The 18,155-nt window shown below is 38.2% G+C and overlaps 1 protein-coding gene across 14 annotated transcripts in view; it reads left to right on the top strand.

Moving 5' to 3' along the window:
• The window catches only part of MECOM (MDS1 and EVI1 complex locus), a 534,617-nt gene that overhangs the window by 255,438 nt on the left and 261,024 nt on the right, over positions 1-18,155 (top strand). For all 14 annotated transcript variants that reach the window (XM_070242597.1, XM_070242584.1, XM_005601789.4 and 11 more), the window contains exon 2: positions 2,236-2,573. In XM_070242597.1, the coding sequence (XP_070098698.1) occupies positions 2,236-2,573 (338 nt within the window). The remainder of the gene's footprint in view (positions 1-2,235; positions 2,574-18,155) is intronic.

The following is an 18,155-nucleotide window of genomic DNA, read 5'->3' as shown; positions in this document are numbered from 1 at the left end:
GACTAGAAGTTGGATGGGCAGAGGAGCAGAGATAGGGTGACCTAGCAGGAAGAACAGCAGAGGATGCTCACTGAGCTCAGAAGACAGGGATACGCTTACTGTGGCCTGGGGGCTCCTACCCAGGAGTGTTGAGAATCAGAGGAAAAGGGAGAATGGTTTTAAAATAAGAACAATTTTATTACAAGCCTAAGAACTTTAAATTTTACCTGTGGACACTGGGAATTATTGGAGGCTATTGTGCAGGGAAAAAGATAAATCCAGCAGCACTGTACAGGCGCAGGGTCGAGGGATACTGGAAAGATGGTGGAGGTCTGAAGACCCATTTAGGGGGCTGTTGAAAATTCAGGAATGAAAATGTGGACTGAAAGCATGGGATGAAGATGAAAATCCTGCAAGAATGGACAGCATTTTATGGCTGAACAGATTGGAGGATGAAGGAGAGAAAATGTCCATGTTATTTTAGACCTTTGAACATGGATAATTAGGGGAAAAATAGTATTCTTAATGGAAATGGGGAATTGGGCAGGAGACTCGATTTGAGGGCAGATGATAATGTACAAGATTCTGGATACGCTGAACTTGAATGGTAATAAGCTTGTATGTTGAGATCAAAGGTCTTGTAGGTATAAGCTTGAGTCTTGGAGTTTGGTTCTATGCTTGGTTAAAATGGTATTATCTCATTGTTTGAATCAAGAACAAAGCACTTTATTAGAAAGATCCTTTTGCATGTACTATTATGTTGCACTTCACAAAATTTTAAGAGGAGTCAGTACTTGATGGGTAATTGTTAATGAGTGTTATAGTTAATTAATTTCCATAATGAATCAGAGAAGGAATTGAGGCTAGAACTCAGGTTTTCTACCCTCTAACCCAATAAACTATCTTGGAAGACTTTAATAATTCATAGAACTGCAGGGTTGGTAGGATCTTAAAGGTCATCTAGTCTGTCACCAAGCTGAAGCTAAAATTCTTCCATATCATCCCTAACTTGTGGTTATCTAGACTATATTAGAGCTGGGCACATAAGGTAACCCATTTTACCTTTGGATGGCTCTCATTGAAATCCATTTCCTTGTAATTTTGACCCATTTTTCTTAGTTCTCCCCTTGAAGGTCTATGAATCAATCAAATCAGGTATGACTCTCAGTCCATAATCCTAGTGGACAAGAAACAAGCGTTTGTCTGCTTTAAGACAACTGAAATCCTCTTCAACTCTGAACTGGTGGGAAATTCAAGTTAAGTCATGGTGGGAAAGCCAAGTTCAAGTCAAGTTCTTACACCCCCTCCCAAAGTTGCATAAAGATCTTAAAGTCTGCAATGATGCACTCACCTACTTTTAGCGCTGCTTTGGGGAATCCTTAAGGCCCCGGTCCTGAGCATCCAGACTCCTAGTTACTCTACCCTGTTATCCCCTGAAAGGTCTTGCCACCTCCCCCAGGGCACTGCTCCATGCAGAGGCCCTCTGATCTCTGATTTCTCTCTCTGGAGGAAATTCTCTTTTTGGTGCACCCTAAGGCCCCCCTCTTCTCTCTTTCCCCTTCTGTAAAACTCACCCAATTTCTTTAATGATTTTAACTTTTACAAATGTCCAGAGGAATCACTAGCTTCAAGTAACTTTACCTTTCTGATCTGCATAAGTTACTGAGGCAAGGAAATACCAAGGGCTTGGCGATGTGTTTGAAATGAGAAAGGAAAAACAGAGAGAGAACAAACACAAATTAATATTCCAATAAATAATCCAGCCACACAAATTTAAGCTTTGTTGCACATGGCAGCCTTTGGAATCTTTGATGACTCTCCTACAATTTAGTCCAAGATACCATTGCATGATATAATTTGCCAAGACATCGTATAATGCTATCAGCTCCTAATTTGGGATGGTTTGTAGGGTTGTAAGTACACACATGTTTACTTCTTATCTCTACTTTATTCAGCCTGATAATTAAATTGTTGGTTGCTTCCCAGCTCAGTAATGGATTGAGCTGGCCCATGAGAGTATTGACAGTTGAAGATTAGCTCATTTGATTTATGGATTCACCATAGATAAACCACAAAGGCAATAATCCTTTCTCCCCTCCCCTCCCTGTGAATGATAGAGATTTTAATGCAGGCATATTTTAACAGCGTTCTTCTCTATTTTGTCTTCAAGAACAACGTTATAAGGTAACTACAGAGCTGTGGAATTTTGTCTCTTTTACATCAGTAGGAATTCACGAAGTTCTTATTTCTTCACAGGTAATGAGTGTGTATATGGCAGTTACCCTGAAATTCCTTTGGAAGAGATGCCAGATGCAGATGGAGTAGTCAACACTCCCTCCCTCAATATTCAAGAGCCATGCTCTCCAGCCACGTCCAGCGAAGCATTCACTCCAAAGGAGGGCTCTCCTTACAAAGCCCCCATCTACATCCCTGATGATATCCCTATTCCTGCTGAGTTTGAGCTTCGAGAGTCAAATATGCCTGGAGCAGGACTAGGAATATGGACCAAAAGGAAGATTGAAGTAGGTGAAAAGTTTGGGCCTTATGTGGGAGAGCAGAGGTCAAACTTGAAAGACCCCAGTTATGGATGGGAGGTAAGAATATATTTTGAGTTAACACATTTATATATATTCAGATGTATAAAGAAGAGATGAATTTGTTTTGAATGGTGGTAAAATAAGCAAATTCTGTTGCAAAATGTCTTCAACTAGGTCTTTAAGAAAGAATGCCCTTACAAGCTCACTTCTTGATAAAACCAAGTAGTGCTTAAAGGTATAGCGTGATTGAAGAGAACTCAAGTATTAATGGTCAAAGAATAGTATCAACTTGAAAACACCCTAAGGAAATAAGTATGGTTTTTATAGTGAACATTGCATATGGCCATCCATATAGTATGCGGCATAAGCGAACAATGTCATCATATGACATGTTTATTGTATTTTTTCTTTTCTTGAGGGGGGTTCCTGGAAGATTGGAGGACACAGTTGTTTTATTCATTTTGTGGCTATGAGTTAATTTGGTTTTACTTCTGTTCTGCATGTTCATTTTGCTCTGTGTTCTTCTAATAGATTTTGCCTCGCCTCTGATAACCCTGCTTTGATTCTGTGTGCTTCTAGAATGTGAGCACTGTACTGAGTTCTGTGATGATTCTTTGTATCCAAATTGATTTAATGAGTAATTCATGTATAGAAATGACAGCAAAAAGCAGTATGAAAATCAGTTGCTAGTTTCAGCCAAATGTTCCATAGAACCCATCTGACGGTGTCTAAGAATGAGGAGTTATGGTCTGAATATAAAATCTAAATAAATTTTATTTCAATAAGAAGAAGTAACAATGTTATTCTTCTGATTTTATAATTTTTCTACAGATTCAGTGGATATGTATACTTCCCATTTATTTTTATAACCTGAAAACTGTTGTGGTTAAATCATAGCATCACAATTTCTGGAAAATCTGGTCTATATCTGAAAAACCTGTAGGCAGTTTCTATGTGGGCAAGAAAGTGTTTTTTGGAGATGTGACTGACCTTTGGTTTCATAGTATTTCAGTCAGACAGAAATCGGATAAACTAGATTTATTTTGGTGTGTTCTCAATATTTATGGTCATTAATAGAATATCTGGTTAGCTTTTAAAATAGAAATAAGTATGCATTGCCTTCAGGACTTAATTTCAAATTTTTGTCCCTTTTCTTTATACGTGTCCCTTGTGAAATCTGTTCAAAATGCCGTAATAAAAACAATTCTTATTCAAATTCTGAAATGCCAAAAATTAGGATCTGGATTTGACGTGATTACAAAGAGAAATCCCTCCTTCGTTTTGTTCTTAGCCATGGCTCTGGTAACCTTGCGGTTTAGCTACATTGCCTTTAGACATGTGTATTGATAAGAGATTTTTAAAAAATCACTGTAGCATTAACTGATATGTGAGTTGAATACGTTTTAAACCAAATGCGTACGAACTTTACGTCATTATTGTTCACCTTAAAATAATGGCTATAAACATTCTAATAATAAGTAACTCATTAAACTTTTATTACAAAATCTCTTGAGTGAAACAACAAGTGCAGTACTGCTCGAGATTATCCAGAAGGCTTGGAATAAACCAAGGTTTAATAATGAAATTATTTTGCAATTACAGGGTTGGTAAATGCAGGATTGTGCCTCTTTAAACAGGATACCTATGGATTGGGGGATGAACCTGGGGAAAATTCCGCATTTAGAGGAAATTTTAAAATAATAATTTTTTTTTTCCTTGGAGTAAAATGTCTTCAGTATATACATAAGTAAATACTTACCTTGAGACATGTAAAATGGTTGTTTTCATTATGCCAAAACCAAGTTGTTTTATTGCTTGGAATTCAAGATAGCTTTATAAATAGTTCGTGACTTTTTGCCTGAAGATCATCCACTCTCTCTCTGTCCTTCAAGAATTTAGTTGATGGTCAATTCAATGGTTTTCTTCACTATTTTCATGGTTACCCTCGCTTTGGAGAGTGGGGATTGTCTGCTTTAGATACATTATGCACAAAACCGGAGAAAGGACTTTCCTGTGATTTTGGCAAACTTGTCATCCATGAAGGAGCAGTTGAGTTCTTGATTCTAGTGTTTTCTTTTTAAATCTTACCCTAGTTAATACAAAATCCAATCATGATCATCAAGGCACTTTCACAAAGTCATCTCATCCTATTCCTGTGTGCTCATTTTTAATCGTTCTCACGTCATCTTTGCCCTCAACTGTAGCTGATTTTCCTCCTCTTTGGTTAGACAGATAATTTTGATTAAGTAGTGTGACCTCTCTTTTTGAAACGCCTTCATTTTTAAAAATGATGAATTGAAAGGGAAACAACGTCTTAGTCCAAGGAAAATAAACACGAACAGAAGAAATCCAGATTCAGCAAACAATTACTGAGTGCCTACTATGCATCAGATTCTGTACTAAATGTTTCCCCTACAGAAACCCAGCCTATTGTAACTGAACAAATCACTGCTATTTCCAGTACTATCCTTGCTCTTTTCTCCCTACGAAGCTCCCTTCCTTGTGCATTTCCTGTATACTAAATTGCATTACCATCTGGCCAGTTGCTCAAGCCAAAAATGGGTCATTTTGACTCTACTCTCTCCCACCTCAACCATGTCTGATTTATAGTTCCCATATTCTATCAAGCCCCTATTCTTTGCACACACTGATCTGTGTCCCTGGAAACTCCTTTTCCTTCCCATCCTTGGCACACACATGTACACACACCGACACCCAGAAAGAGAGAGAGAGCACTCTGGTGTCCCTCCTTCTGAGGACACTAATCTTATTGGATCAGGAGCCCACACTTATGACCTCATTTAACCATAGTTGCCTCCTAAAGGCTCTATCTCCAAACATAGTCGCATTGCGGGTTAGGGCTTCAACATATGGATTTGGGGAGGATTCAAACGTTTAGTCTACAACACAGACATTTAACAAATAATTGTTCAATAAAAGAGTGAGTGAATGAATGACAGAATAAATGAAAGAAAGAATGGATATAAGATTATGTGACTCTGAAAGAGGAAGCAAGGAGTTGGGGCTGAGGTAGATTCATGGAAGAAGCTAGAATCTGGATTTTAGACATGTGGAATCAAGTCTTAACTTTGCCACTACTCTATGATTCTAGGAAAACTACACAAAAACAATTGGTTCCTGCATTTTTATTTGACTATTGGGCCAATAATAATGGCCATACATCGTTAGTTTTTATATAATTAAAATTAAGTAAAAGGAGATGATAGTCTCTTTAAAGAAATCGTTTAAAAGAGAAAGTTCCAAGATTGTATTGTAATTAGGGCCACCTTTCTGAACCCCATTTAAATAATTTTTTTTAAAGTTAAATATATTTCCCAAATAAGGCATTTCTGGAAAATCATTTAATTTTATATTTTAGAGAAATAGGTATATGGCTTACAGACCAAAATATATGATCAGACAAAATAAGACATAGATATCAAAAACATCATTTGTGTGATTTCTGCCAAACCAATATTGATTTAATAAAGAGAAACTTTAAAAATGATATTAGAGTTTGGCAGCCATTGCCTTTGTCCCTAATAAAAAGATCTTCAGAGACTGGGGAATACTTGATTGTCTCTGGGACCTGAAAGTAATTTGTGATAGAATGCTTTTTCTTAGGTTTAGAACTTTAGAATTACTGATTGATTGAGGAATAATTTTAAAAACTCTGTTGGTTCCAGATGAGGGTCTTCTCGTGTGTTTCCTTCTAAAGATGACCATTATGTGATAACATGGGAGTTGCATGGCAGAGCGGAGGGAAGCAGGCTTCTAGAGTGAGACTCCTGGGTAAATCCTCCTCTAGGCTCTGTGTGCTAGTTGAGTGATTTGGGAAAAGTTACTTAATTCGCTGCCTCTCAGTTTATTTATATGTAACACAGTGCTAATAATTGTACCTATCCAATCAGGGTTGTTGTAAGGATAAAATGTGATGTTGTGTGTTAAAAGGCTACCAAAGGTTTTCACCTGGTAGAGAAGTTCAGTAAAGGTGAAAAACACCTCCCCCCCCACCACCACAAAAACTTGGCTAACGTACAGATCTAGCATAGGGTCATTAGAAAGGGCAAAGGCCAATTACGTTTTACTTATTGATTTTCATAAATTATTGCTCTTTATCCCACTTCTTGCTCCCTAGAAGTTCAGTTATTTCTAGGGTGGTCTAATTATGGGACTCTAGGTTTATTTGAAAAAGGAGCACTGACTTTTTCCTAATTAACAATTAAAACATGGATTCGGGAGAGATTCATACATTTCTTCTTAAGGCAAAGAGTTATTTCGGTGGCATATTTTTTAATAGTCTGAGATAGATCATTGGAAAAAGAATCTGAAGTTTGTTTCTTTGGAATATTGTTATTGAGCACATTTTCTTTGCTCATATTTATTGTCATTGTCATCATAAAACTCCACAAATAGATGTAAGTCAGTTGATGATGCACCAATTAGATCAAACCCTCTGTTGTATCCATCTCAGCCAGAATTGCTCCAGATTACTTTGATCAGTTAAAATATCAGGTATGAACTCAGCTTTTCTTTTTCTCCCCTCAATCATACACATATTCAGACATAGAAAAATAATTACAGGAGTGGACAGTAAATTTCTCTTATGTTCTGTTAAATAGATGGGAAGGAATATTGGAAAGAGATTTTACTGGAGTTAGATTCATTAAATAATTTTGATGCAGTGCTTTGACAATACATTACGCCTAGCACTGTAATCTTGAAATGTGATATTACAGTGAACGTGTGCCTCCCTACATCATTTCAAAAGAAATAGTTCTCACATCTGTAAGTTTGATTTTGAGTTCTGCAGTGATGCCTTACCTATGGAAACATGCAATCTATATGTTAACTGGAACATGAATATCCATTAAAACAGCAACAACTACATCATACTTTCAAGACACCTAACAACTGAGTTCAGAGTCAGGAGGCTGACAAATAATGCATGTTTGGTAATCAAGAAAAATGGGGTAATTTGGGATTTTAGAGAGATGCATCAGATGTCTTTGAATGGCAATGCTTCTCGCCTATTTACCTTTAGGTCTGCTTGGGCCAAAAATGAATATTGTCTGGCTTGGCATTGATTTCAGAGGAAAACGTTTACTCATTAATGGGAAAGAAAGTACACTTAATAAGTTGCATATTCTTAAAGCTAGATAAATAAGTGAGGGATTGCCTTAATAATTTTGAAAAGAATTAATTCCAATAGAGGAGGAAGACTATGAGGTATCTAAAAGGGTGTCTGTCCTTAATGGGTATTAACAAAGAGAAATATCATCTAATAATAAAATGGATATTACCATAAAACTTTACATTACAAAGTATTTATTAACTTTTTGCAATATTATTTAAAAGATGGCAAATATAATTTGGATATTCAAATTTGCTTTGTGAGGAATTAAGAACTGAGAAAATACCAAGGGAAAAAGTGGTTTAGTTAATAGGACCCTGAACATGATTGTCACTGGGGCCCAAGAAGATGTTATAAATTCTCTTAGAATATAATGAAATCAAGAAAAGAGGATGCCATCTATTGTATTCATCTTGGGCTTCTGACATATGCAGTAGAAACTCAGCCTCTGGTTGTTGAAAGAAAATAGAAGTTTACTCTCCTGAAGCACCATGAGCTAGCTCTAATGTTGACCTGGACTAAAGAGGGACCCCTCTTTTCTGTGAAGAGGTCAGAAGTCCTCCTCTCCCCCCACATATGCTCTGTCAATACCAGGGGCTTGCTCATCTTACGCTTTCTTCCATGAAAGGTATTGATGTTGTTCAGCATATAGATTCATCTCATCACTGTCTTGACAACTTCTAGTACTTCCAAAGTGTTGTCAGTGACGTGGGCAAGTCTGATATCAAAAAATTATAAAAGTTCCCCAAGTATCAACAGTCTTTTGTTTTATTCTGCCTGCCTTGGTGGTCAATTAGAATTTGTGTGTGGGTCATTCGTTTTCAAAAGACTATTGGGTGATGTTCTTCCAATTCGGAGCCCTCATATAAGTTGTTAGTGTAGGGGGCTGGCCCCATGGCATAGTGATTAAATCTGGCGTATTCTGCTTTGGCAGCCGGGTTCAGGGTTTTGGATCCTGGGCAAAGACCAACACCACTTGTCAGCCATGCTGTGGTGGCAACCCACATATAAAGTGGAGGAATATTGGCACAGATATTAGCTCAGGGCTGATCTTCCTCAGCAAATAATAATAATAATAATGATAATAATTGTTAGTATATCCCACAAAATGGACCAAAATGACTTTCTTTTATTACTGATTCACCCCCATACTTGCATGATTATTACTTCCCTCTTTAGTCACTAAATCAATAGTAAAACTCATGGGTTCAAAGCATGAAATGTTCAGAAAAGATCTTCTTTTAATAGATTTGACAGTTGATTTTAGGATTTGGTCAATCCGAGGCAGAGATCCTTTATAATGCTTTGTTATTCTAGAATACTTAGTGGGGACCACTGCATCAGGTGATATTCTAGTCTCTAGACTTCTTCCTCGAGGATAAGTTGGAAGCAGTGGGAAGTAATAGGGAGAAACGGATTCAAATCTATCTTAGAAGGATAAAGGACTTGGTGCAGTTTCTTTGCTGCCTAGTTTGTGCACTGGAGCAGTATGGAGAGGATTTGTTCCAATAATGATAAATAGGTAGTATGGAGAAATGGGGATGCTGAGGGGATTTGTATACTATTTCATTTGAGCAATTAATAACAAGTTTTATTAATGTAGCATCTTAGTTTCTCAAAATTTATTTTCGTTGATAGAATCACACAATAATCTTGATGAAGTACTTCTCTTTATACATAATTCTGTCCAAGAATTAAAAAATTGATTAGTATTTCAGCCATAGGTAGCTATAGGAAAATTCAGTAAATAAATGCTATCCTCATTTTTGCTCTGGTATCTCTTTTGGCCTTTCATGATATGGCTGAAGCTGAAGATAAATCCAATACTGTATCCTTTTTAAGAATATTTTCTAGATGATAATTAGTAGGATTGTCAAAAAATAACAAAGAGCAAGAAGTGGTCAGCCATCATTATGAGAAAGAATAACATAAAGAGAGGTTTGGGTGTGTGTGTAGCAAATAGATACCAACAGCTACCTGTTAGTTTGCCATTTCTTTCAAGGCGATATTTGATATGATAAGATTTTAGTACAGCACAAGAAATTTGACAGGGGCTTTGTTATAAAGGGAATTCTGCTTGTACTGACAAAAGGTGAACAAACATTACACAGAAATAGCTTGCCTCACTGAGGAGCTCACACTGTAGTGTGAACTGGGTCCACGTGACCAAAGGAGAAAATCTCAGAGATATCTTCTCAGAGGAGCGTTCATGCCCAGGAATAAGACAAGCAGTTCAAGAACAATTAAAACTTCATTCTATGATTGTTGGTCATGCCACCTGCTCCCAATATTTCCTATTTCTGGATCCAAATCCTATCACACTATTAAGCATTTATCCCATCAGCTTTCAGACCAGACTTCTATTGCATCAGTCAAATGCTGCCCAAGACATAGAAAATAATTTATTTGTATCTCTTAACCTAATCTTAGGAAATCAGTTGTAGAATCTCATCTGATTCAGAAAGAGTCCCCAGAACCCATACACAACCTTACACACACACACACACACACACACACACACACAAGTACATATGCCTTCTTCTGCTTTTTTAGTTGATCATTTTGGAATCTAAATTTTGGATTTGGATTTCGAAACTATGCATTTTGGATGCTTGGCCCTGACATTTTCTCTATGTAACCTTATAAAGTGGGACACCTTATGGTTCTATCTTGGCAGTCACTATAAAAATGAAAAAAAAAAAAAAAGAAAAGGCCCAGTAACTGCTACCCCCTTCAAAAAAAATTTAAAAACAAAATAAATCCTTTTCAGAAACATCAAAAGGGTATTCCATTTATAAGGTCCTGCAGAACAAATTTTTCCTCCCTCTAGATCTCTTGCAATTCACTTTCTTACTCTTTCAATATCTCACACACCCAGCAGACGCTGCTCTCAAAGATTCTCCCCTCTCAAACCTGTCCTCGAAGTCCAGACCTCTGCCTTTATATACATATGTATAAAATTATAGATAACAATATTGTATAAATATATAATATACAATATTATATGAATTATAGTTATAGAAATGTTTTTAATCATGTAGATGAACTTACTCAACATGGCCTTTTCCCATTCTGTTATCACCTAGTGTGGGCTACCTAGTATCTGGATTTGACTAATAAACAAGGAGCCAGCTGTTGATTCAGAAAAGAAGCCTCCTTCCTCCCTGGGGGTGTGATGGGGAGAGGACGCTGATCACAGACAACCTCTGCTCTGAAATCTTCTCTCCTCTCCTGCCACACCGACACCTAGAGTTTTCCTTATGCAGAGGAAATATGCATATATTTTCCATGACTATGGTTATATTTTCTGTGACTTATATTTCCTACGACTATTGGCCAGTTGGCTCATGTCACAGACCCGTGGGAGATGGGCACCTTTGTGCATCCTTCCAACTGTCTGACAGTGGTATTTTCCTCTGACACTGCAGCTGACCTCCCAGCCTTTCCAGGTGTGCCTGGCGTGGCACAGAAACCTCAATCAGTTGGCAGCCACAGGTGTGGATGATTTGCTTTTTTCTTTTTTTGTTTGTTTAGATTCTTGTGGTAGGAATTCAGCAGGTGTGTGATGCCAGCATAGAATCTCCACCCTGGCACAGAGGCCAGCTGCCCTCAAAACAGATATTCCTGTTGGTCTCGCAACACTGCTTGCTTGAATGGGTTTCCTGGAAACCTCACCCAAGGGCAAGACTGCCTAACCAATGAGTTAGAATAAGTTCATCTCAATAGATGAGTATGAAGAGTCTCCTTATATGAACCTAGTCTACATGTTGGAGCAGGCTACCTGGCTCTGCCCTCATTTTTTTTCTTCTTTCTAACTTGAGCTGGTATCATTCCAATTACAGGAATATAGGAAATCCAGGACTTGGTTTTCAAAGAGGTATAAACTATGCTAGGATGCTGTGGTGGATGTATACATTTCTGCTCATTTGATTAAGTCTAAACAGTAGGAACACGGATGGAGAGACACAGATGCAGAGTTCTTCCATCTTTCTGTGATCTCCTCACGAAGCCGCTAATTCTGAGACCCAATCAGTTCGGTATAGGGCAAGGTAAACTTGGAGATCATTCCAGACCTTGTCTAGTTTTAGTGAAGGGGCAGGGGAAAGTTAGCCACAATAACGCTGAGGGAACAAGACAAGTAGAGAAGGAGGTAACCAAAAGCCATTGCTGTCAGTCTAAGTCTGCAGTGTGGGGCTAGGGCCATCAAATCTTTCTGTCTCCTCACCCTCCTTAACCAAGGGAGCACTTACACTATGGCTTCTCTTGGCGAGGTCGTGAAATCTAAAGAAATAGACACACACACCTTGGACCATTTAGTTTTCTTTTGTCACAGACCTTTGCCCAATTTTTCTCTTTAGAGTCAAATTTAGAGTTTATTTGATGTTGTTTTTACTTACATACACGTAATATAGGTGGAGTTTGGGACACACAGAGGGCACACAGGGATTTGCCCTCTGGGTGCTAAACCTCTCTGAATACAGGCACTGGTCATCTATTGCCTTTAGGTAATACAAATGCGTCACAATGCAATGGTGACATATGTTGGAGGCACATTTGTCTCGAAGGGCAGCAGATGGGATCTGTAAATCATACTTGGGGAAAAGGGTTTCACATGTGAGTATCAGATAGTCAGTAGACTAGTCTTTCATCCTGCATCTGAACATTTTACAACGTAGATATTTACGTTAACATACATTTGATCTAAAGGCACTAGCTGAAAAGAACTGATTGTAATAATCCAGAGAAGTAAACATTAAACATCATATGTACCATTAATACCAGTTTTACAGATGCTATCCTTCTGTAGCGGCATTTCATATATTTGCCTTTAACTATCACTAATATATTGTTTTAATCAGGGCATCTCTAGAGAATCTAGTTCTTCCATAATAACAATAAGTGAGATAAAACCCTTACACTGAGCTCCAGGATTGAGAGTGATCAGTCATATGTCCATTGTTTGATTGGAACTTACTTTATATCCAAGCTCTGTTGCCCAATGATGATACTCAAAAAGAAAAAGAATTATCATTGTGTTTAATAAGAGAACTGACAAGCAATCATAATTCTTTCCATTAAGTAAATATGTTAGAAAAATTTATTATGAAATGACACATTATGCGAGCCAGGAATCAAAGATGACATCCTTGCATTAAATACGGTAGATGCCATTAAGGAAAACAGTCAATATGTCACCAAGCCACGGCCTGTAAAAATTAAATTGATTTGGTAAATGTAAGTAAGATAGATCTGTTTGCTTTCATCATCAATTTTGAGTGGGTGAACAGGTGATGTCACCAACCTGGGAGCGATAAAGATGCAGGACCATCTGGAAAGGCAGGTGATGAATGGGCAACTGCTTTTGGATAGTGACAGTGCTGTGGTACTTTGTCACTTGGGATGCAGTACTTAATAACTTTTCAATACCATCATAATAAATTTCACTGCCTTATTAATATAGAAATGGTGAGTTATTACCGTGATGGCGAGTGTAAATAACTGGAGATGCAGCCGTCAAAAGCTGATTGTTTGGGCATGTTTCTTTAAGCAACACAGTTGACTCGTGATAATCAACCTATGTCTATAGCAGTAGAGTTTATTGCACTTGTCAAAGGAAAAAGTAGTATTATTCAAAATTATATGAAGTCGTAATAAACAAGTTTAATATATTATCAGACTTTTCCTGTAAGTTTCCAAACACGGGGCAGTAAATCATTTTTAATAATGTCTTTTCATGTAAAATAATGTCCTTATGCAGTAATAATGTCCTTTCTTAACTATTAACAAAACAGTCAACTTCTTTGTATGTGTGTTGAAGGGTATTTTTATTTGTACTTTTCAATCATTTTCTTTTGCAAATAAAGAGCTAAGGCAGGAACCTTAGAACGTTTCGTTAACAAGCTCGAAAGTTGCTGAGTACAGGCCATGTCACACGTTTCCATTTTAATTGAACAGATGTACTTAAGAGTAAACCACTGCAAACGAAATACAGACAAAATTATAAACATGTGTCACTAAGAAGTAGGCAGGAAAGAGCCTCTGATGAGCATCTGTGTGTATTTTATGAAGCCAAAGACTGCCACTTCATAAGTTTGTCACTGATGTCTCCCGTTTAATGAGCAGAAACAAAATATGTAGATGGGTGCAAGCTGAAGATGAATTACTGGATCAATCACTTAGCACCATTCAGGGTGTCTGCCATTGTGCGGGGGGGAAAAATAATTAGATCTGGGATACTGTTCTTATTTATATACTGGGCGTTCAATCTGGGATGGAATATGGAAAACTTCCTCTTTCATGTCACTGTGGTCTTTATTTTGTTTCTTGGTCAGGCTGCCTTTTAATTCTGACATTGTCTTTCAGGCTGAAGTCTGCCAGCCTCTTAAATGAAATGCCTCTCCACCATTTCTATTACTGCTGAAAAGAGAGCCAGCAGTCTATTAACAGGCAATAAAGTTCAGGAAGCCCAGGACTCATTTCTTGGGTCAGAGGTGAAAATTGCATACTAAATGAAACAAAGGTGTGCCTTGATCGCTGGAGAAGCAGCACCAGAAAGAACACACGTGTTGTTAGCCAGAAGTCTCCCACTTAAAGGGAAAGGAATAATCGTAATAATGTTGGCCAATGGAGTTAAGTACTCAGTTGAGAGAAATTATATCAATCTGACAAATACAGCCTTCACAGGAGATAAAGTCTCTAATGACCTTAAATGCATATATTTATCATTTAATTCAACAAGCAGATTCCCTTGGGCTTTTGACCAACGACATTTCCCCTAAAGTTTAGAAATTTTTTACTAGCCAAGAGAATAATGGCCATTTGTCAGAGGGTTCCGAAGCTAAACGCAGTTGGAAGCAAAGAACAGGAGAGGGGGAAAAAAATGGCTTATAGAGTCTTTCCACCTCAAAGAATATTAATACAAAGTTTTATTGATGCAAGAGCTGTAGTATTTCGTGGCTGAACAGTAGGTGGCAGACATTGTAGTGAAGAAATGGGGAAATTTTAATCTAAGCAATTTTCATCTGATTTCATTAACTTCCAAATATGTCATCGGTGTGCACAGCATATTAATTTGCAAAAAAATAGGAACACTAAACAGTTATGAAATGTGCTAGTTGAATGTGGGAAAATCAAAAGGATCCTACAGAAGTAGAAGCAAAAGCTCTAAGGTTTCATCAGGTAAAGTGTGTGTGAAACAGGGAAGCCCAAAGAATAAAGGGGCCCTTGTGTCTGGGGGGCTTTTCTTCTCTGTTCGTCCTGGTCTCCACTTGATGAAGTGTATTAGTGATATGCACGCAGCGCTGTGACTCCTGTATCTCCCTTTGTGAGACTGTCCTTGCCTTTGTTCGTGCTGTCAGTCAGTTGTTCTTTCTCTTGGGCAGCCACGTTGGTAACCACAGGATCTACTTGCAAATAGATTTCTGTAAAACCATATTATCCCTCAGCCCTTTACTCTTTCTCCCCACCCCCCTTCCCTCAACAATCTGGCCATTCATGTGGCATGCTCCCTTGCTTGCTTCTTTGTCATACATCTGGTGGTGTGTGTTTCAGGGAGGCTGTGTGAGATCGTGGAGGGAACGCTAGCCTGGGTGCCAGGAACCTTGAGTTCTTGCCCCACCTTGGACTTGGGACCTTGGAAAAGTCACCTGCCTTTCTCCTCTGAAGTCTCACTGAGTTCTATTCTAACTCTGACTTTGAGTTTTTGAATTCTGTCTCTTACACTCACTCTTTACTTCTTTTTATCCTCATGGACATGCTCCATGTTGTCATGGTTTGAGACATTTTATTTAATTGGGGCCATGTTTTGGTCTTTGCACCCTGGGAAGGATACAAATTAACTTTAAATTAAGTAGAAAATAGACGGTTGTTTTACAATTTCTCTTGTATTAAACTAGTATAATTGTGTTTTGTAAACCTGAAATCAAACATCTTTGATATGTACATCTCTTTTTGGATTTGATATTTTAATAGAGAAGGCAGCTGAGGACCAAAGCCTTGTTTGGAGAGGAAAGTAAGTTGGTTGGAGAGAGGATTCTATGCCTAGCCGTCTTTGAAAAGGTAACGGGTATAAATTTCATCCTGTCGTTGGGGTATGACTTAGCTCAGCCTCAACTGAATACTAAGGCAATGATCAAAGCTACCATTTGGTCCTTTCAAATATAACACAGCTGTCATGGGCTCATCTATTTAAAAAAAAAAAGCAGCACTATAACATAGGGGCTGAGGGCATCAGATGTAGAGACAAATGACCTTGGTTCAAATTCTTTACCACTTACCAGCTTTGGGACCTTGAACAAGTACTCTAGCTACTTTTTTGCCTCAGTTTCCTCGTCTGTAAAATGGTAGTAATAATAGGATCTGCCTGGCAGGAGTTTTGTAAAGATTATATTGTAAAGTGTTGGCAAGGGCTTAGAGCAGGGCTTGGTATGCTGTAGTGAGCACTTCACAGCAAACTGATTTTAATAATCTTCATCACCATCACCATTCCAAAGTTGGGGATGCTCCCGGCATCCTTTGTGTGAGGGAGGGGTTGGGGAATTCAGTCTTTGGGGTTGGAGCTCTTTGGATTGGCAGAGCCATCACATTGCAGAATTAAATATTGTCCCCTTTCTGAGCAGCACAGGCAAGAGGCCTGACTAGACCCAATATACTTGGAATGCTGATGAAAGCTTAAGTGGTTCTTTTACTGAAGACTCTGGTAAGCGTTCCTAAGCCTTGCAGAGGAGGAGGGTCTCTATAGAGGAGGAGGTTTTGACCTCGTATCTAAGAAACTTATGCTCTCCTAGCGCAGTAAGGTAGGGTTGAGAGACATAAGAACTCACTGTTTAAGCCTTTGGAAAGCGTCCCGCCCTCAGCCCTGACTCTCTTGTTGTATTCTTCTTTTGAAGGGCTCTCTCTCCTCTTTTATCTTCTTTGGCCCTTAACACTCCTGTGTCTTGCAAACTCTATCCTCTCAGATTTCCACTAGGTGGTAATAGGGCTGATTTTCTCTAGCAGGAAGTTGGACCTAGTCTATAGAGTTGGGGAAGATAGGTGTGCTTTTATTCCAGTTCATGCTGTTCTTCAGTAAGGACTTTAGTCATATCCCTTCTGAATAACCCAAGAACAAACTGCATGACAGCAGGTATCTTGCTAACTTGGCAACATCTAATCTCAAGTGAGGAAAGCATACTTTGCCTATTCACAAAACCTTGACCAAGTTCCATGTGAAATAACAACCCTGGCCATCTTGTGAATTTGCTTTCTTCCTGGGCCCTATTCCATCAATGGAACTCCTCACTACATGACAATGGCTCTGAATCACTGAGAATAATATCCTAACTAAATACATGGTGATTAAGTGTATGGAAGTATTTCAGATAAGTGGAAATACATATCCTAATCTTTTTGTACAATGTCATTTGTTTGTTCTTAAATTTTTCTTAAATTGTGGTACATGGTTGGTCCATGGAGTCCTGAGACTTTCTGGGTAGAAATTTGGGGATTCATTAATCAAACTCTGCAGAAGACCCTTCTCACATGTAAAATTTCACTATTCACCATGACCTTTGAGTGTTTTGAACACAAGACATATTGAAAGTTGTATTTTTTTCTCATAAAGAAAAACTAAAATATGTTCTATTGGAAACTGAGGGTAAGCTCTGTGACTCATGGGACATTAGAAAGGAGATACTTGAATTATTTGGTTGAGGATTTATGGCTGAAAGTAACAGTAGCCCAAAGTCAAGTTTGCCTGACTGTGCAAGAAGGTTCTTGAAGGAAGACTTGGAGGGTGGGACCAATGGTAGGGGGCCTCTGCTTCCCTGGGGCACAGTTATCGGCTCCCTTCAGTTCTCCTGACTATTACAATGTAACGTTAATGCCTTCTAACTTCTGCGGTGTGGACTTAATTGTCACCAAACTGCCACATGCTAATGATTCTTTACTTACACAAACTTTGCTATATCCTAAGATCTCTCTTCGTGTGGGGGCTTCCATTGAGAAAAATCTGGATTTAGTAATACACTTAATTGGAAGGTTTAATAAGAAGTTAGGACTTTGTTTTCTTTTTTAACTTGGAAAAGGCAGTAATCTCAAGAAAACCAGATGTGAATATGATTTTAACAAGAGAATTTTCACTTTCCTTGTACCTTTCAAAGCATGGAAATTCTCCTTTGAAGATGTTAATTCTATAAGAATATCGTCAGCAATATAAAGGTTGAAGAGTCGTTGACTTTGCTTATAGATGAGCCAGGCTGAAAAATATGGAAAGTACTTGATGAAATCATGAATTGTTATCATTTAAATTACAGAGCTCCATATGGACCCATGATCATTGATTTGTCAGGAACATAACAGAGGGTATTATGGTGAGGAGGTATATAATGTCGCTGGGTAAGCTTCCAAGAAGTGTTCATTTGAAACTTGATTCCTTACTCAACCACCATAACTGACTGATAGAGACCTGGATTTCCAATTGACTTGCGTTTCTGCTCTGCAAATCTTCAGTGAACCTCACTGAGAGT

This window comes from Equus caballus, chromosome 19, assembly GCF_041296265.1.
Source record: "Equus caballus isolate H_3958 breed thoroughbred chromosome 19, TB-T2T, whole genome shotgun sequence".
Lineage (NCBI taxonomy): Eukaryota > Metazoa > Chordata > Mammalia > Perissodactyla > Equidae > Equus > Equus caballus.
Note: the sequence above shows the minus strand (reverse complement) of the source record. Positions and strands in the feature narration are given on the sequence as shown.